Source organism: Balearica regulorum, chromosome 3, assembly GCF_011004875.1.
Source record: "Balearica regulorum gibbericeps isolate bBalReg1 chromosome 3, bBalReg1.pri, whole genome shotgun sequence".
Lineage (NCBI taxonomy): Eukaryota > Metazoa > Chordata > Aves > Gruiformes > Gruidae > Balearica > Balearica regulorum.
In genome coordinates, this window is record NC_046186.1 from 46,888,513 (window position 1) to 46,910,439 (window position 21,927).

At 36.5% G+C, this 21,927-nt stretch overlaps 1 protein-coding gene across 3 annotated transcripts in view; it reads left to right on the forward strand.

Moving 5' to 3' along the window:
• GRIK2 (glutamate ionotropic receptor kainate type subunit 2) overlaps positions 1–21,927 on the forward strand; it is a 433,684-nt gene that overhangs the window by 126,491 nt on the left and 285,266 nt on the right. For all 3 annotated transcript variants that reach the window (XM_075747790.1, XM_075747789.1, XM_075747791.1), the window contains 2 exons: positions 13,499–13,666; positions 17,264–17,521. In XM_075747790.1, coding sequence (XP_075603905.1) covers positions 13,499–13,666; positions 17,264–17,521 — 426 coding nt within the window. The remainder of the gene's footprint in view (positions 1–13,498; positions 13,667–17,263; positions 17,522–21,927) is intronic.

Consider the following 21,927-nt stretch of genomic DNA (forward strand, 5'->3'; position numbering starts at 1 on the left):
ATGTAGCAAACTGAAATTTGAAAATATGTTCTTGAAATGTAAAAATTACTGAAAAACTGCCTTTTTCTCTCTTTAGAGTGTAATATGCAGGACAAGAAGACTTTATTTTGTATCTCACATATACATAGAGAATGTACATTGTACATTCTCACATGTACATAGAGAACAAAACCACACTGCTTCTAGTCCCTGCTAAACAAGTGGATATAATAGTTCTTGCCTCTGCTTATTCAGGGATCATGGAGGAGCACTTGTAGAATTCTACATTTTTCCATTAAGAAACATTTTTGTTGATTCTATGGAGATTACTTTGCCTACGCACAGCAACAATACTACAATTCTTTTTGTCTGAAATACAGAAAAAGTATTTTCTTTCCACAGAAAAAGTATTTCACTAAATAATAGTAATACAGTTCCTTTAAAGAGGCAGTTGTAACACTTTTCTCTACAATAGAATTCTAAACATTATTTCATTAGCCCAGAGAATGACTATTAAGAACTATTACAAAAATGATTCCATTTGAGAAAGATTATTCTGTGGATAGTGAAAAGTACCTACAGTTTATACCATTCATAGAATGATACTTGGTATTCTGCATCTCTTCTGTTATGTGTATGTGTGCATATATATATGTATATTAAGCGTAGGTATGTCCTTTTTCTTTTCCCCTCCCTTAATTAAATAATACACTTCATAAGAATTGTTTCATGTTACTGAAGGATTTTATCTGTGAAAATCTTGAGAGAAGGAAGAAAAATGTGAAAATGTAGGTTTTGAACTTGCTTAAATCACTTAAATATCTACAAATTCCTGAGCATTTAAATATTAAGCATTAAAAATAAAAAATAATCTTGAAGCTGGTGATAATAATTTATACATTTTATTTCTGGAAAACTTTCTGCTCAGAGATTCAGTTGCCCAAATTTCACTTTGACAGAGGTCATGGCATTCAGCAGGGCCCAGGTCAGGCTTTTTTTGTATATCTATTTGCAGGATCCAAGTTTTAGTCTTTATGTGCTTTTGTGATTGCAAGTAAACTTTTATTGACCTTTGTAAATGTCCAAAGCCATGAGAATGAGTACTTTTACTGTTTATTTTGAGAGAAATTGATCTTTTATGATATGCATTGTTGTAATTTTAAGCTTTTGTGAATAATTTCAATAAAGGTTTTTTTACTTCATGTTTTTGGAAAGAGGAAATGAAAGTTATTTATTTTGAATATTTATATAAGTCTTAAGTGTGAGAATTTGGGTTTTTGTTTTTCTTTAGAAAAAAATTAGAATAACAGAATCTTAAGGCTGGAAAAGACCTCTGAGATCATCAAGTCCAACCGCTGACCCAACACCACCATATCTACTAAACCATGTCCCGAAGTGCCACGTCTACACGTTTTTTGAACACCTTAGGGATGGTGACTCCACCACCTCTCTGGGCACCCTGTTCCAATGCCTGACCACTCTTTGGTGAAGAAATTTTTCCTAATATCTAATCTAAACCTCCCCGACACAACTTGAGACTATTTCCTCTTGTCCTTTCACTAATTACTTGGGAGAAGAGACCAAAACCTAGCTCATTACAACCTCCTTTGAGGTTGAATGCATATTACGTGATTTTCACTTGCTAGATCCTGCAGTGCTTGCTTTGCTGCTTTTAAATTAGCTGGTGAGTCTTAGCAGGGTGAGTCAAATTGTCTGGATAACTGGGAGTTGACTCTGAAGGTACTTCTGGCTAGCACATGCCAATATTTGATGCTAAAGGTGCATTAGGAATTACTTGACCAGAAAAAGCAAGCAAAAGGTGACCTGACCGTATAATGTCAGGCCAATAAGGCACACTACTATTGTGGAAAGAAGTGTAGGGATAAATAAGAAAGCAAATTGGAAGCTACGGGCTGGGATTGTAGAGTACTCGGGAAGAAAAGCTGAGTCCTGACCCTGACTTTCTCTTCTATTTAAGCATTTTCTACAGGAAATTCATTGGATAAAACCAAATGATCTAGAAATCATGGTCTGGCTCCTACTTCATACCTAGCAGAGATATGTAGAGGTATATGATAACTTCAGGCTTGCTCTTGTTTTCTGGATCTTGCAGACCGAAAATTCGTCTATGTATGGTAGCCTGTCTTCAAAGTTGAAAATTATTATATACGTCAATATATTACCTGCTGGTTAAGGCATTGTTTGAACAAAGATACTGGCTTAGAGTTTAGTATATAAGGGAATCTGTTTTCTGCTTTATAGGCAAATGCTGCAACATGTTTATTTGAAAAATGTTAATAACCATATAATTGCAAGCTATATATTTCATAAAATGGTTTGGGTTGGAAGGGACCTCAAAGATCAGCTTTTGCCAACCCCCTTCCCTTAGGCAGGGACACCCTTCACTAGACCAGGTTGCCCAAAGCCCCATCCAACCTGGTCTTAAACACTTCCAATGATGAGGCATCCACAACATCTCTGGGCAACCTGTTCCAGTGCCTCACCACCCTCACAGTAAAGAATTTCTTCCTAATATTTAATCTAAATCTACCCTCTTTTAGTTTAAACCCATTACCCCTTGTTTTATCACTATGCTCCCTGATAAACAGTCCCTCTCCAGCTTTCCTGTAGGCCCCTTCAGGTACTGGTAAGCTGCAATTAGGTCTCCCTGGAGCCTTCTCTTCTCCAGGCTGTAAGTAGCCTACGAACAGATAGGCTTCTACATTAGTCATTGTGAAAGTATTTGTATAAAACCTAAGCATTTACGTTTGCGTATTATTTTCTTTAAAGAAGTTTTGGAGAAAAAAAGTTTTCATGGAGACTGAAAAGCTTTTTGTCTGGGTATTGACTGCCTCTTTAGAAAAAAGGGAAGGAAACAAAGGTGTGTTAAGACAGTTTAAAACATTTTGTTAGCCAAAGTAATGAAAAGCACATTTTAGCAAAATCCTCTGAGGCCATTTTTGTAGTCGCATTTCATGTAGTGCTTTGTTTCTTTTTCTTACTGCTAGTCATGAGAGACTAAACATTATGTGAATGTGATAATTGCATTGAAGTTATCACTTGTGTTCTGTAATAAATTGCTTAGCATGTCAGAGGAAGCTAATGTATATCCTTGAAGTGGGAACAAATCTTATGGATAGTACATTCTAACACTGTAGGTGAATGTATTTAGGTGTTCTTATTTTGGCTGTCATCTTTGGTCATGCTCTGTTGATATTCTGACTGAAAGGAGTAATATTCATAAACAGATGCTATCAGAAGCAGTGTTTTATAAGTATGCTGCATATTCCAGTCTAGTAATATTTTTAGTACCATTTTATTTATGACTTTTCAAAGCATATTTGGAACTGTGCTGATGAAAGGTAAGATTCTGACGTGTGGCATTTGTCACATCTGACTTAAACATCTGACTTAATTTGATGCATTCTAACATCATCTTTATATTTAAAATACAATTTTGAAGATACTTATCATTTGTATGTACTCACCTTTAAAAATCGTTTTCAGCAGGTTTATAAGATAAAAAAGCTTTTGTTCAAATAAGATCCACCCTTATTATTTCCTCATATGATCCCTTATTATTTATTCACGTTTAATAAAAACAACTCTGTTTTGATATACAATTTAATGTTAACAGGATAATTCTAACATTGACTGGATATTTAGCCGCTTAATATATTGTACAATCAGAAAGATATAGTTTTATTTCTCTTAAATCTGTGGATAATTCAAATCCTTTTACGAGAAACATCTTAAGTTGCCAGTTTCAGGCAACTACATAAAATATTGATCAAAAGATAACTCAGATGCTGAAGATAATACTTCTATGCATTTTTTTATAGTGCAAGATTTGCAAGATTCTGTGATCATGCCTTCATACACTGATTCCACAAATGCCTTTAACTTGTAGAATCATAGGATGGTTTGGGTTGGAAGGGACCTCAAAGATTATCTGGTTCCAACCCCCCTGCTGCGGGCAGGGACACCCTCCCCTAGACCAGGTTGCCCAAAGCCCCATCCAACCTGGCCTTAAACACTTCCAGGGATGGGGCCTCCACAACCTCTCTGGGCAACCTGTGCCAGTGCCTCACCACCCTCACAGGAAAGAATTTCTTTCTAATATCTAATCTAAATCGACCCTCCTTCAGTTTAAACCCCATTACCCCTTGTCCTGTCACTACACTCCCTGATAAACAGTCCCTCACCATCTTTCCTGTAGGACCCTTCAGGTACTGGTAAGCTGCAATTAGATCTCCCCGGAGCTGCCTTTTCTCTAGGCTGAACAATCCCAACTCTCTCAGCCTGTCCTCACAGGAGAGGTGCTCCATCTCTCCAGTCAGCTTCGTGGCCCTCCTCTGGACTCGCTCCAACAGCTCCATGTCTCTCCTGTACTGGGGACCCCAGAGCTGGATGCAATACTCCGGGTGGGGTCTCACAAGAGTGGAGTAGAGGGGCAGGATCACCTCCCTCGACCTGCTGGTCACACCTCTTTTGATGCAGCCCAGGACACGGTTGGCTTTCTGGGCTGCAAGTGTACATTGCTGGGTCATGTTGATCTTCTCATCAATCAATACCCCCAAGTCCTTCTCATCAGGGCTGCTCTCAATCCATTCCCCGCCCAGCCTATAGTCGTGCTTGGGATTGCCCTGACCCATGTGCAGGACCTTGCACTTGGCCTTGTTGAACTTCATGCGGTTCGCACGGGCCCACCTCTCCAGCCTGTCAAGGTTCCTCTGGATGGCATCCCTTCCCTCCAGCGTGTCAACCACACCACACAGCTTGGTGTCGTTGGCAAACTTGCTGAGGGTGCACTCGATCCCACTGTCCATGTCACTGACAAAGATGTTGAACGGTGCCGGTCCCAGTACCGACCCCTGAGGATCACCACTCGTCACCGTTCTCACTTGGACATTGAGCCATTGATCACAACCCTTTGAGTGCAACCATCCAGCCAATTCCTTATCCACCGCGTGGTCCATCCATCAAACCCATGTCTCTCCAATTTAGAGACAAGGATGTCACGCGGGACATTGTCAAATGCCTTGCACAAGTCCAGGTAGATGACATCAGTTGCCCTTCCCTTATCCACGGATGCTGTAACCCCATCATAGAAGGCCACCAAGTTTGTCAGGCATGATTTGCCCCTAGTAAAGCTGTGTTGGCTGTCACCAATCACCTCCTTATTTTCCATGTGCCTGAGCATAGTCTCCAGGAGGGTTGCTCCATAATCTTGCCAGGCACGGAGGTGAGACTGACTGGCCTGTAGTTCCCTGGGTCTTCCTTTTTACCCTTCTTAAAAATGGGGGTTATGTTCCCCCTCTTCCAGTTGGCAGGAACTTCGCCAGACTGCCAGGACTTCTCAAATATGATGGCGAGTGGCCTGGCCACTTCATCCGCCAGTTCCCTTAAGACCTGTGGATGCAATTCATCAGGTCCCATGGACTTGTGCACCTTCAGGTTCCTTAGATATTCTCGAACCTGATCTTCTCCTACAGTGGGCGGTTCTGCATTCTCCCAGTCCCTGCCTTCTGTGCCCTGGGCAGTGTGGGTCAAGCATTTGCCAGTGCAGACTGAGGCAAAGAAGTCATTGAGTACCTCAGCCTTCTCCATACCCTGGGTAACCAGGTCACCCGTTTCATTCTGGAGGGGACCCCCATTTTCCCTCGTCCTCCTCTTATCACTGACATACCTATAGAAGCTTTTCTTGTTGTCCTTGACATCCCTGGCCAGACTAATTTCTGTCAGGGCTTTGGCTTTCCTAACCTGCTTCCTGGCTGCTTGGACAGTTTCTCTGTATTCTTCCCAGGCTACCTGCCCTTGCTTCCACCCTCTGTAGGCTTCGTTTTTTTGTTTGACTTTGCCCAGGAGCTCCTTGTTTATCCACGGGGGCCTCTTGGTGGATTTGCTTGACTTCCTCTTTGTTGGGATACATCGTTTAAATTATGTCTCATTTTAAAACGTTACTGATTTTCTGATAATTGTGCCTCTATTGCAACGTTGAGGTGTTTGTTACATATTGTTTTGTGATGAGATATTTATTTTTCAGAAAATCTTCTTGTATAAGATTACACAGGATATCAGTGGCAATGAAAATAAACCCCAAAAATTCCAGGTCCTGCTTCCCTCCTCCAAACCCTATGTACACTCAGTGTGGATAAAGGATATTGCTGAAGTGTACTGTCATTTCCCACAGTGGCTTATCCACATAGAAAGGACTTCAAAGTCAAATAAACAGAGTTTTCTACGTCAAGTGATCCTTTTAAACTTTTTCCTGTTGGGAGATTCAGAAATCTTTGAATTTACTTTTGAAAAGGAGTAATAAAAACATGGGATAGTCCAGATTCACACTGCTGTATTCTAAATTGATATAAAAAATTAAACTACATTGTTTTATGGAAAAGGTTGTAACAAAGAAATTTTTTCATTTGTTTTTAATATCTCGCATGAAAGTGATTAATTTTCTTAAATCCTGTTCCAGACAGAAATAAGTGGCTAAGATGTAATTTTATTCTGTATTTATAGGAAGCACACGTATAAGCTGGCAACCTTTATGGAGATCTTTAAACCATCTCTGTAGCTTTTCAATCCATAGCAGGATCTGACACAGGATTATCAGTACAACCCATAGCATGCTTGATTAGGGCAAAAATGCCTTCAGCCAGCAACTCCAACCAGTCACTGTAGCACAGCACCTACCATGCCTCCTGCTCCCAGTAACATCCATGCCACATCAGTGATACTGGGTTTTTTGAATGAGCCTTTTCACTGCCTTCTGGCTATGCCTGTATTTGGAAAACTGTAGTCCCTTCACACTTCCAAAAAGCCGTCACTTCCACCTCTGGAAATGATAGTATACTAGCATCCATTGAACTCTCAATGACATGCCTTTGACTTTTTATCCCTCTACTTGTAGTACCACCTTACATAATCATTGGGTTGGATTACCAAATGACAATTTCAAAATTGGGACACAACAGATAGAAGCATATATTTTAATGGTGTAACACCTGATAGACTTGCTTGTTTCTCTCTTGAAGCACTTTTCTAAAAAGTTTTTTATCACAGATACCTTGTTCACAGACACCCGTTACTCCTTTCTCCCATCCTTCCAGTTAATTAAACAAAGACTGTCTTGAGAGGTCATGTTTTCTGAAAGGGAAGTAATGTCAGAATAAAAGATTTCTATTTGTTACATCAGCATTAGATCTGGGCACCATAGTTATCTTATATTCAAAGTATTCATTTGAGGTGAAGAATAATTTCATTCCTATATAACATCATATAAATTTATTAGTACAATTTAAACATATTTGTATGTTTTTAAAGTAAAATGATGGGAAGAAATGTTAGTGGCTAAGATAATTTTTTTTAAAAACAAATTTTTTTCCAGGTTCTCAGTCACCTTTTTAGTGTTACTTAAGATATGGTTTTACATTATTATATTCTAAAAGTTACTGTATTATTAAAAAAAATTGTGCTCATGCCACAATGTGACTGATGTTACTTTTTATAATGTATTAATAAAAACTTTCTTCTTCATGGTTGTTGGTAAATTTGTGCAGATTGGTGCATAATAATGATAATATGGCTATAATGTTAAAAATCATAGCTATTAACAACTAGTGTGTACATGTGTGAGATTTTTATAAAGTTATTTTGATATTAGAAAAATATGAAACTTCCTCTTACCTCTTTGTACAAGGAAATCACAGTTAAAATTGAAAGTATGATTATATTGTTTCTATAACTTTATTAATATCAACAATGCTGTATTAGAATGAGTTTATGTTTAAATTTATCTCTCCTGATTTCACATTTGAAAATTAGTCTGGTAAATTCCTGATACTGCCACACCATGGAAGTTTTAATTCTGTGTAGTTGATATACTTGCAATGATATTGAAAAAGCATTATTTTAGATTCAGCAATTTAAAGTAGCCTGTAAGCTTCATTTCAACTGATTTGTCAGATTCTGTTATATATTTAAAGGTTTCATTTTTCAGAGGGCACAGATTGTAAAATAGCCTGTAGCTACTGCCGTAAAATAGCATTAATTTCTACTGAAACAAACTTGGCATTGTACTAGAAACAAAGGAGAAATTCTTTGATTTATTACCAACCAGGTTTGCTATTTTGCTTGTTTGTAGTTCTACTCAGACACTTTTGAACCTTGCTTGAATGTGCGTTATTTCAAGTAGGTAACAGTAAGTCAAGTTTTGTGGCATGCATCCGTTTCAAAAGTTCTCCATACGTAAGAGGGAGGAGAGATTTAAGGATAACTTGTTCTGGCACTTGTGTTCATCCAGCGATTTTGTGAGTTAAGCACTTTTGTACTTTCTACTGGATTTTATCAGATATTACATGGAGATGATAATGCAAAACACAGAACAAACAAAATGATCCCCAAAGTGGAGTGTTTATGGGGAGAAAAATATATATGACCCTTTCGTGGAATAGAAATGGAAAGTTGAATCATTCCAATGGTTAGCCTATTATTTGTGAAATTAGGTAGGTAAAAGCAGGACCAATTTTCTTGTAATTTTTGCCAAGATGTGTAGCAGGAGGACTTTTTCCTCTGGATTTTGTGCTTGAGAAAATGATTTGAAAATTAAAAAAAAAAAAAAATCAAGATGGCCTGTGAACTAAAAATGAAAGTTCTTCAACTTTTTTTGGTGGAAAATGCAGACTTTTTCATCTGAACAATTTCAGAACAAATTTGTTGGACTTGTATAATTGTTTTAAAAACTATTTCAGATTTTCTTTTCCTTGGAAAACAATAAGGACATCTACTATAGGACTCATACTCTTTTAGGCACTACATATTGTCCTTTTTGATAAAATATTACTATCATTTTTTCCAGTGGCTTCTGTTTCTGAAGAACCTGTTACTGTATCAGTATTACACTGATGACTGGATTTTCCCCATTGGTTATGTAAAAGAACTTGGTTATATAAATGTTTGTCAATAGTGACAACTCCAATAAAAAATCCCAGTGGATTTCAGGTTCAGTAAAAGCAGTTCTAGTATATCAAGATTAATAGGAGATCTGAATTATCCTGGATGTCACTGCAAAAGATTGTTTTACAGTTGCTCTTGCATATCTGGCTTGGACTGGCCTGTCTTAAACATTCCTCATCACTGTGATTCTTCAGGTGTTGATCACTACTAAAATCCAGTAAGATTTTGCTAAGGGGTTATCACAACAGTAAAAACTGGAAGAAGTGTTGAGCTATACAGCAGTCACCTACTGTACACAGTCAATAAAACTTCATGAGCTACAGGTTGAGCTGTAGCTGCATGATGCCATATTCCCTGGTGTTACTGTTATAGGCCACAGAAGAACTGCCATATTATTAACATTGTAAATGAAGAAGTCCTATCTAAGACCATTAAAGCAAGCTAAGCATTAAATAAACATTTTACTACTCTGTTTAAGTTTTCTGTCTCTGTTTTGAAGTAGCAGTGAAAATTCAGCCATTTTCTCTAGGATGTGCTGCTGGTTGTGTATGAGAACTGGTGTTTCTGCCTATTATGGGTCTATAAGCTGTGTTAAAAATACGACGAACATCAACACCTGCATTTTTCAAGCTGTTAGACAGAGATAGGCATTGGTTTGGCTGCTTGTCCACGTATCAATGGCAAGATTTATGACTCTTCTCTCTGCTTATCTGAGAGCATGCAGTGCGTTCCTCAATTTGATTATTAATAAGGCTATCCTGAATACAAGGTACAACAGCAGTAAAGAACAGCCTGCTTGGGAGGGAACAACATGACTCAGTATGCTATAACAGCTTCTGGAAACCACTATCCCTTTATAATTGAATATACTTGAAGTGGAAAGCCAACCTTTTTTATTAATTTCCTTTCCATTTTAGAAAAAAAATGCAGTATAATTTGTGGCTTGTTTCTCAGTATTAAACCAGTAGATTTACATAAGCTTTTCTTTAAAAATACTCAAAGTATTTTTTGCTATTATTTACATATTCAGTAACAAATATAGGAACATAACAGTAAGGCCAAGGCAGTTTAAAGTAACCAAGTTAATACTTGCATCTTATGTAGCAATGGAGAAAGCACCCTTTAAAGCTTCCCATTCCTGTCAATATTATCCTGAACTCATTTATGTGCCTTTGTTGAGCATCCTGAAAATATCTAAAGCATAGACTTAACTCACGCTTAAAAGTGCTCTCCTCTGGAGAATGAGAAGCTGTTTTGTGACTATATTCTGATATTCAGAATGCAGACCTGTGCCTGCCTAAGCTCCTGCTCTGTGTAGTGTGTGAGTTCAATTTAAACTGCTTTTAAGTTCAATTAAAAAATGGTGGTGCCCTGTGTGCAATATTAGGTTGGCCGAAGCTGTTATTCACTACAGAGGAGCCTGGCATTTTCAACCATTTTGCTTATTAGTAGGACATGGTGCACTTGAAGAACCTATTGATTTGAGTCTGTTCTTAATATGAAAATTAAGATGAACCTACACCTGCCAGCATCCAAAATATTTAATTAAGGGATGTTCCTCTGCTGCTTGAACAGACAGATACAGAAGTAACATGAAACTGAAATGAAAGGAGCCTAGTGGAAGTTTGACATCCTACAGGTTAGAAAATGGCTAGGAAACTGCAAAGATCTATGTTCCTCTAGGGTTCTTATTTTTAATTCAGTGTCTATCTAGTGTAAAATATGAAAATATTCAGGAGCAGGAATGAAAAGCTATGTTTTCCTTCCTCCAAGCAAAATATCCTAATCACAGGACAACAGAAACGGGTTATTCTACCTCTCTTTCCTTAGGAATGGAAATTTACCCTGAGGCAGACAGACCATATGCTGCCAGCTTTGTGGGGCATACATTTATCACAGGGACAGAGAATATGTGAGTGAGGGAAGAAACCACTGAATGGTGCACGTGAGAAATTACACATTGTTGCCATTCACAGGAGATAGAGACTTTGTCATCTTCATAAAATCGTCTTACTATGTGATCGACTGTCACTACCATTAGGAATTACCTAGATATGAGAGGTCAAAATCCATTTTTATTTTTATTTTATGCTGAGAGTAGTGGCTGTATCTTTGACAAGGAATTCCCCATCTCAAGTATTTAGAAATGAGCAGAATGAAAAATATAGGAACAATGAAGAAAGATTTATTGTGCTTCAGATATATTGAAATTAAAGAAGAAATCTTCCAATGTAAAAATTTCAGGGAGAAGAAAGAGATATCGTAATGCTTATTTCTCTTTATGAATTCATTGTAACTTAGGATATAATATTTTCTTTTCTTTTCTTTTTTTAATAACTGTTTGTGATACTGGTTTATTCAAATACATTTGAATAAGTGCTTTCCAGATGCCTTAGGGAAGCTTATAAAGTCTATCTTAATTTTCATTATGTTCATAGAGACATCTTTTTTTCCTTGTCTCTTAATATCTATACTTATTATTTATTAATTAATTTTTAGCTTTCTGCAGCAAATTTTTTTAATATTTTCCCCAAATCAAAATAGGATCCTCCTATATATCACAGTTTGATTTATAATGCATAGATGCTGTAAATCTTAAGCAGCACAAAATCTTGCCTATCAGATTATGTTTTCCTGAACAGAGCACTTCATTAATTTGAAAAGCAATAGGCTGCCTTTCATATTAATATTGCATTATTGTGCAAATAAATGTGGTCATTTTTTTCAGTTTTAAAGTGTACCAGGGCTATATTTATCTGATGTTATCCAAGTTTCTTTTGCTTTAGCTTCTCAAATATTGCTAATATCAGTTACTGATTATATTTTTTTCTATGTTCAGTCAGTTTGGATCATTTCCCTAGGTATCTAAATTTTTCTTAAGCATCTGCCTCTCCCATCAATGCTTCATTCTCAGTTTTAAATGACTCATGTTTAAATAATTATTAGTCTCATCTCATCTCAGTGGTTAGTGCTTGGCTTTTAAATTAATATTATTTGAGCATCTGCCCCTAAGGCTCTCATTAGGAATTTAAGGGCGCATATGTAGGAAAAAAAAGTTAACCACTCCATCCTGTACTGAGAAACAGGTTGGAAGAAGCAGGAGGCTTGCAAAACTGAAAAGCCTTTTCATATTTAATGGTATCAGACAGGGAAGGAGTTGATAACTAAATAGACATTCCTTTTGCTTTGGAAATGGTTCATCTACTTGGCTGCTCAACAAGACTGCTTGCAAACTGATTGTGAAATTCAGTCTGACTCAGTTCCTGTACATTCAGATTCTGAGCGCTTCTTGCTGAGAAAGTAGTGGAGCATTGAATAAATTTTTTTGGACAATACAAAGCCAGGTAGCAATATTACTTTGGAAATGAATAAGCACAAGCTAGAAGAAAGTGAATGAAAAATGTTTCTTGCATAGATACAATGCCTGCCTTATAATTAGTGATCCTCAGATGACGGCCATCGGCCGTCCATTAGTATAGACAGATGCTGTTAGCATGAGGACTGAACAGACCATATGGATGCAGATTGTTTTTCTGAGGCGTTCCATATCATCATAATAAAAACATATCTTAAAATTACTTTTATTGTTACTATATCCTTGGCCTTTCCAGACCCAAGAATAAATGATGTTACTCCAAAGTATATATAAATTAACATTTCATAGGCAATGATATCTCATTAATCAGAAAAGAAGGGCTGAAGCAGAGTACAGTTTCACAAACTTACTTGCTTCTTTTGAGATTAAGGCTGGGTCAGAAGCATTCTAGAAATTGCCTATCATATGAGGCATGTCTTACTATGGCAGTATGCTTTGTTTGGGGATGCTTTCATAGCATAATAGAGTTTATGCAGGCTGTAGTTGTTTAGATTCCTGTAGTTGCTGAGAATGAGGTTAGCTTGTACATGTAGCTCAGTGCAAAAGACCAACATTTGAACTCTTTGCTCAATATATATATCAGTTCAGGCACACAGTCCTTCTAAGATATCTAAAAACCTTCATTTCTGGAGGCAGTTTAGGGCAGCTCAGTTTCATGCTCCTTTATATGTGCATTTTCAGTATATTTTCTCCAGTTTATTATAGCTGTATCATGTCTAGAAGAGTAGAAAACAAGAATCTAAAAATGTGTCTCCCCTCCCATAGGTGGTGGTTGATCTGGAAGAGGTAAATGTAATCATTTCAAGTTTAACTATGTAAAATAATAATTACATATTCTTCATCCGTCTCCTATTTTGCTTCTAAATAGTGTGGTTAGTTTATATTACCACACTCTTTTTATTCAAAATAGTAAAATGAATGTTGTATGGAAAAAAAACCCAAACAGATTTTCTTTAAGGTAAGTTTGATTTATTGCTGTGTTCTTTATGGTTTGACCCAAACCTCACCAAAATCATGAGATAATTTCATGACTTGCATTGTATCAGGTTCATGAAGTTAAAAATGTTAAGCAGATGAATCTTTCTCCAAACTGATGATTAAAGATGATCTTTTATGCTATTTTGGCTTACTAGTGTGTTTTTTTTTCTTTTTTCTTCTTTTCTTATTTGTTTCTGCCACTACCAGGAGGCATTTTTGAGTGTGTGGAATCTGGTCCAATGGGAGCAGAAGAATTAGCCTTCAGATTTGCTGTGAACACAATCAACAGAAACAGAACTCTTCTGCCAAACACTACATTAACATACGACACCCAAAAGATAAATCTCTATGACAGTTTTGAAGCATCCAAAAAAGGTAACCTTTTGCATATTTAATTTTTTTAATGAGAAACTAAGACTTACTTGGTTTGTTTACCTGAAAAAAATGTCCGTCCAATAAAGCCATATGCAATGAGACTGTACAAGGTTGTGACTGACATCGAAGAACCGCTTTAAAGACCACCCCTTGAAGGCTGTAATGGTAACTGCTTGAAAATTATGTTGTCATCTTTGCTCCCACTGCCTCTGTCTAAAAGCTATTTCTTTAAATATTTAAAACCTGAAACAAATTTTTTCCTAATTTTTCAAATCTTTGATTCTCACAATAATTGAAGTTTTCAGATTGCTTTGCATTCCAGTCTGTGACAATAGAAGGAAGTTGTACTGTACCATTGCCATACCCTAGAAAGTACAAACCCCAACACGTCCAATATGTATTTATAGGAGAAAATACATAGTGTCAGAACTCAGCAGGACTGAATTTTGCACTATATTGTATGTTCTTTAAAAACATTTTTTTATAAATTGAAGAGCCAATTTCATATGAAGGTTATCCTTAACAAGAAAATAAGAAAGGTGAAAGAATCAGAGGTCAAACTGTATTTCTTGTGACAGCTTTCTAGCCTAAACCTGTCAAGTGATCTGGTCCCAACATGCCACTCCCAAGTGTTGAAGACTGAAAGCTTTACACAATAAGGGATTTGTGGTGTTATAATGGGCTAAGACAAATAAAAACCACTGTACATTAGAAATGCTACATAGGGAAAAGCTGCTGTGTCAGGATGAATGTACATGAAGTACATCTTAAAGTGGAATTTAATATTGATTAAAAAATTCAGTTCAGAAATTATGAGGATTTTTTTTCTCTCTTGCTGTAACACATAGTTAATATTTTTAATCTGTTTTATCTGTTTATTTGCTAAATAAACCATTCTAATATGGGCTTTTGTTAGGCATGAAAATATTTGTACAGAAATATACACAGTTTGGTCATTGTAAGATGCTTTGATTTATGAAAATATTATGGGCTAATTATTTATGCCTAGCAAGAGGGTGTCTTTGCAGAGGAGAGTTTGTGGAAGAAGAAAGAGGAAAACACCTTTAACAAAGTTATTTTGAGTTATTCTGGTGTTTTGGATGATGGATTAAAGCAGGTTCTGAGAGACTACTCTTTCCTTTCCACCTCAGCCAACAGTGAATGAATGGGCTGATCCTTAATTCTGGCTCCTTCTTTCTCCTTTCCTCCTCATCTTCCAAATTCAAATGCTTCCTGACTCCAGCACACGCTGTCCTGTGAAATTTAATGGGGCAGTTTCTCTCCATTCCTGAGGAAAGGTGTAGACAGCAGAGAAATTTGTTCTGTGATCTTTAATTCTTTAAGCCTTTCCTGAGACCACACAACTACTTTTAGTCCTTATTTGAGGTTTGCTTGAGAGTGCAAGCTAGCCCGAATATTATGTTGCTAATACTTGATAGACTGCAATAGCTGAAGGTCCCTTCCGATCCAAACCATTCTATGAAGTTAGAATGGCAACGTGCCATTGATTGGATATATTGAATAGATTGTATATATTCATTGTTCCCACTTGCATCTTGGATGAGAACACAACTCTTTATTTGTAACTGGTCAGGCTGTATCAAAATCTGTGTAATCTTCCAGTGCTAATAGCTTTTTGCTTCATCAATTCACAATACAGCCAACTACATTTGTGCTGACAGGTGCATTAGTTCAGAATCAAAGGCTAAAGGTTAACATTAAATGGTTCATTTTATTACGATGGCTCCAAAGCAGAGCTTTAACAATGAGGTTTAAGCATTTGACTCATTTTGTGGTTCATGATTATGTCCATTAGTGAGCAGGCAGGCGCTGCATCACAAATAGCCTGTTTAGACCTCTTAGTAACGTAGAGTTTTGAAGTTGAATATAGAAGAAATATTAATGGGTTTTTAAAGGTATGGTATGAAAGAGCAACCTGAAGGCAAGATGATATTTCTGAGATACTGTTTAAGTGAAGAATACTGTAAATGCAAACAAAATATCCCTCATTGCACTAGAAAAATCAGTATGCATCTGATAGAGCTAGTGCCATATTAAATCACGTGTGAAAGCATTGCATTATTCAAATCTCAGAAACAGGGAAAAAAAGCCCATTGAAAAGCCATCTGGTAGCTATTGCTGTTGTTAGTGATCCCATTTACTGACATTTGCATAAAGCTTGTTGATTACTCTTAGGAAGGGCAATATTAGCATAAATGTTTTTTTATCAAGCTAGTCATTTAGGCCCTGATCTGACGCTCAAAATGCGATGGAGATCCTGTGTGTATATGAGAAGTTCATTTAAACCACCAGTGCTCTGCAGTAATAAAAAGGTGTTCCAGCATAGTTTCTGGAATGCACTTGAAAGACTTCGCAATATTTTCATCATGTTGAAGAGGATGCGCATAATAAAACAATTAATTTTGACTTGCTGAGAAAAGTAATGCAACAAGACGTGTTTCTACTGCTTGTTTCCTCAGCTGTCAGGAACATTGATAGTGGAGTAACAATATTAATTAATCAAACCTCATACAAATACTCACATCTACATTGGATTAGGGAGATACTTTTCTTTACTTCTCTCTACCAAATAGGATGTTTTCTTAGAAGACAGAATCTGTTGTTTTTCAGAACCTCATACTCATAAAGGTTATGTCTATGGTGGTGGTATAAACAGGAGCAGCGCATGGGCTGAAAAACTGCTCTGCAGTATTGACCAATTTTCCTGCCTTCTTTTTGGCACGTCCTAACTAATGTTCTACAAAATAATACTGGAGCGTACTGTGCGATATAATACAGACCAGAGACTGCTAATGCATGGTATAGGTAGGGCCACCCTATGTTGGAAACAGGAAAGCTAAGGCACTTGAATGCAGAAGTATCATGTCAGTGACTCTCAGGGCCAGTTTTATCTACTAATATAGGTGTAGCAAAACTGAGTATTGAGTATTTCCAGTGTTTAAGAAGGGACACTGAATTTTTTTTGTTAGCAGACAGCAATTTAATTTTCTTTTAGGGAAAATGTTGACCTTTAAATTTTGCTAGTCAACATGCCTACTTTTCAGATACAGAAATTCAAATGTCCGTTTCAATGAAATTAATCATTTGCCTGATACTTAACTAGAATCCACTTAACACATATAATTTCTGAGCAATTAGGGTCTCAGAACAAATAGCGTTTGTTGATTGATTGAGGAAGAAGTTAACACTTAAACAGCCTGGATTAGGATACTGTCTCATATGGCCCTTTTCCAAATGTAAGATGCAGCTGAGCACAAATCTCTTCTCTTGTCAGTGCTTTTTAAAAGATACACAAATGTTGGCCTTTGTGACTTCCACTGACATAGAAGTGTTTATTAAACATAGCTGAGCACTATTTTGACGCTGTTTTGCTATTCATTAGCTCACAATGAAAGCTTAGAAATGTATTCTGAAGTTGAAATCTGTGTAAGTGAAAGTGTTACACAAGAAGGGACCTCTGTCAGCAATAAAGTTTTATTTGATGGAGTGCCTTTTGTTTAATATGAAATGTGCAATACCTTCTGGCACACTGCCTTCTTTCCTCTCATCATTGACAGACTTCTGTCTCCTCTTCAGCCTGCGATCAGCTGTCCCTTGGGGTGGCTGCCATCTTCGGACCATCCCATAGCTCCTCAGCTAATGCTGTGCAATCCATCTGCAACGCTTTGGGTGTTCCACATATCCAGACCCGCTGGAAACATCAGGTGTCAGACAACAAGGACTCCTTCTATGTCAGCCTCTATCCAGATTTCTCTTCACTCAGCCGTGCCATCCTTGACCTTGTGCAGTTCTTCAAGTGGAAAACAGTTACTGTTGTTTATGATGACAGCACTGGTAAGGCTAAATCATTAGACTACGTGCAGATATATTCATATGTACAAAGAAAGGGATGACGGGTGTCACTACTCATATTTCTTAATTTAAGAAATCTTAACTAAATTAAAAGAATTTCTGTTGGCAAGGTTGTGTATAATAAATAACGTGGATTTATTAGCATAAGTATTCTCATAAGTATGCTTCAGTTGCTGAATTCTGTGTGTTTGAGCTCACAGCTGTCAATCAGTTATCTGTGTTTTCTGCAGTGTCTTAACAGTTGCTAACAGCTATGTGTTTTGATTTTATTTAAAACTTAAATTTTGAAGAAAAGTATGGTAACTTGAAAGATGCACTAATATGTCCGGTGAAATAGAAGACCTAAATTCTAGAGCTGCTTCTGACATTAGTTAAGTTAGAAACAGATGCCAGGGATGTTTGGAACTTCAATATCTGCTTTTTTCAGAGAGAATTGCAGAAAGAGCCCTGGTTTTAGCTGCTAGGAATTGAAACTAGAGGAAGTTTGGAGGCTTGTTTTGCAGATGAGTTACGTGACTTAAAAATGAATTCCCGACTTTCCCATAGAAATATATCAGTTTGCTACCTTTCCCTTACCTCACCCTAAAATTTGTTTTGCCATCCTTTTTTACCTTGACAGTGACATCTTTGAAAAATGCTTTAACAATTTAAGTTTAATTCGAGGTCTATCTAGTGGTGGTCAGAACTAAGACTTTGGCAAGAGGAAAATGTGACTGTAATGGAAGATACAAGGAAGGTACTTAACCAAATGAGAAATAGTTAATCTGCTTGGAAAAGTTGCTAACTTCTTCCATGCTGGTTGAACATTGGCAAGAAAAGAGCATGGTGAGCCTCAAATCCTTCTCATGATTCAGTGAACTGGAAGATTGTTGATACCCTTGTTACATAATGCTACTATCTAAATCTGAAATAAGAAAATAAGATCAACAAACAATGATGTCTTACATGTGAGGCTACCTATAACGAAGACTAACTCTGCTAGATAAATAGAAGTTACAACAGGACAGAATGCCTGCTTACTATTTAAGTTCAAATAAGATGTATGCTTAGCTATCAAAAGGTGAGAAGGGAACAGTTGGAGTTGGCAGTGCATAAAGTTATTTATAAATGATTTTTTTCTTCATGCTTTAAAAAAAAAAAAAAAAAAAAAGAGCAAGGCAGTGAAGTTTAGAAGCTGCCTCCCTAAAAGTTTGTTGGCTGATGTCACCAAAAGCCTCAGGTAATGAAACTTCAAGTTGATCTTTACAGACTTATAGCAAGAAATATGTAGCTTGTTTATTAATGTTTTTTTGCTGCTTTTTTGTATTATTGTTCTGAAATAGGACAGGAAGTGACAAAGCTGCAGATTTTAATCAAATAATGATTGAAAAAGTAATTTGTGGTTCAGTGAAGCAGTTTTAGACTTAGGTTTACATAAACTGGAAATAGTTCACTTTTTTAAATCATTTGGAGACTAACTATTTTTTATAATAAACAGGTTACCTTTTAAAACAGGACTTTCAGTTAGAGAAGTCATATGTTTTAACACTTTGAAACTTTGCTCAATATTTCCAAGTAATTTTCTTCCCCCCACATAAAACCAAACAAAAATCACAAAAAAACCCCAAAAGGAATATTTCATGTTTAATGGGCTCTCTAAACTACATTTTTCTGAAAGAGATATGTTAACAGTCATGCTAGACCTGATCTTTTCATAAAGTATGTTTTGAAGTCAGGATGTAAGTAGAAATAGGAATGAAGATGGAAAAGAAGTTTTTCCTGTGTATGTTGTGATCTACTTTATCTACCTGTGACTAGTGTAAACATTTAAGAGGAAAAAAAAGGAACATGAGCTCTTTTTAAATAATTTTTAAATAAATTTGACAATGAATAAGGAGATTCAGGAATTTTGTTTATTTAAAAGGCATAAATAATTATTTCAGAAAATATTAATTTTAAATTTATATTTCTTTCTGGAGTGGCTAGACCCTTCATATTATGATACTGTTTATCAGCAGGAACAACCAGTAATCCCAGATATAACATCGTTTTTTCTTGAAATCTGTTGGTCTCTGAAGAGACAGAGAAAATAAAATTTAGAAAGGTAATTCTCTCTTTTTTGTGGTCTTTGCTGTATGTAAATTTGAATTCTACTTTTTTAAGACTATCAGTTTCTCTTTGTTAGTAGAATCTCATATGGATAATTCAAAGACTTCAAAAGCAGGACACACTGCTGGGAATTCCACAACATCACTTGCCTTTGAACTGCATATGGGAACAACTTTTAGCTATGAGAAACTGTCAATGTTAACGAAGTAGAGTTTAAATCTTGTTAGACCTCTGTCGCGAATCCTTATTTATGATCCTGCCAACTATGCCAATGCGTTGCGAAACAGTAGAATACACCTCACTCAAAAGAGAGAAGCAACAATATGTTTTATTGAGGTAAAATAATAATTTGACAGAGGTCAATAAATTTGATGGAATTGAACAAAATTTAACAGTGGTTTACCAAGGTTCAATAAGTTTGATGGCAAGGTTCATCTTATTAATTACTGCATGGAAGAAATGTACAAAGGAAAATTGAGTTAGAATCCAGTTAGAGTGATTCACACAGAGATTGGAGATGCAAAAGGGTAAGAAAGACCCTCCCATTGAGTCACAAGGTTCAGATTGGATTCCTTTTGCTTTCTAAACTCCTGATGGACTTTAGCTGTGGCCAGCTCGAATCCTAGTCTCAGACTTGGACAACGGTTTATGTCTAATGGAAGAAATACAAAGAGTAAGGAAGACCCTCACATTGAGTCATGAGGTTCAGAGTGGAATCCCTTGGTGTCTAAACTCCTGATGGAGCTTAGGTATCGCTAGGTCCAATCTTAGTCTCAGACTTGGAAAATGGTTTATGTCTAATGGAATTATCTATACAATGTTAAGTATAATTAATAGTTAATAGTTACATAGATTAGTAATGTTTCATTAGTATTAATTCAGAATGCTATCAGTCACTTACCAAAGATCTGCTGTTGGTAAAAGGTCTCTTTGCCTTGAGGAGCAACCTTGAGAAGCATCCCAATTCAAGGGGAGATCACTGCCATGCAGCCACACTGTCTAGCAGGGAGAGCTCAAAGAAGGTTCACTTAGGCTGTCATATTTATGGAATAAAATGATTGGCTCATAGTCAAATTATACGTGATGTAAAGGTATGCATGAGACTCCTTTTACCCAGAACTTTCTTTGTCCTTGATAAATGAGTCTTGGAAAAGTCATCCATTATTCATATATTAATTGCATGATTGGTGTTCCAAGCCCATATGTGCTGATGCTCACTGTGCCATTCTGCTCCTTTGTGGGTTTTCAGAGAACAGATTGGAACTAGAGGAGTTCTTGGCCCAGCTACGGCTCAGGCCTTTACCTCCTTTGGAGTCTGTACCAAACTACTGCTAGTTTGGTTAAGGGGTCAATGCATCCATCACAAGCTCAACTGCAAAGGGGTGGTTTTTGAGGCAAGGGTCGGGGGAGAGGAACCTTTTGAAAGGAAGTAGTTATTTCAGCTGTGGAAGAGGTTATCTCCTGCCCTGGGATAAGATAAACATTCAGTTGTGAACCTAGGGCTGAGGGTGATTAATTATAGTTTCAGCTAATATTTAGAAACTGTGTTGTAAGATTCCTTGTGTCATTTACGGCTTAATTTCAAATCCATTAATATGAGGGCGATGAAGACAAAACATCACTCTCTATATCTGTTTCTTTCATTTGGACAGTGATTCCTTAATGTAAGATTGATATAATTCTTGTTTTCCCCTTGTTTCTCTTTTAATCTCCTTTATTGAAAAGTTGTTTAGGATGATAATGCATGCCTTATTTTATGATAATTTTAGTGTTATGGATTTCCTTTATCTGAATGAACAATTCCCAAAAGTACATCCTGTTCAAGAAAATAGTGTATTGGTATAGCAGTTACAGTAATATTTTTTTTAATTGCTAAAATTAATATTTTTGGGGGACAAATTTACTCTGTGTAAATTTCTATTATTACTTTATAAACATGGATACAAGGGGAGATGATATTTTTATTATGGACAGGAAGAAAAGGTAGAAAACATGCATAAACAATGTCTGGATTCTTTTCAAGATAAATTATGGGGAGTTGCCTATATGCCCAAATCCTGTAAGATCGTAGGTCCATTCTGAGGGAAAGTAAGATTTTTTTTTTTATTTTTTATTTTTAAAACTGTATTTATAGCTTAATTGTTAGGGCTCAATTTTATGAATTATCTAAGGAATTGTTAAAGTTTTACTTCTCTAATGAAGGAAAAGATACCTCACCCACTTCAAAGCATTCTAATAACAACTGTGTCCATATTCTCCATTCCTGCAGTACGGGATATGTCTTCTGAAGTAAACACAAA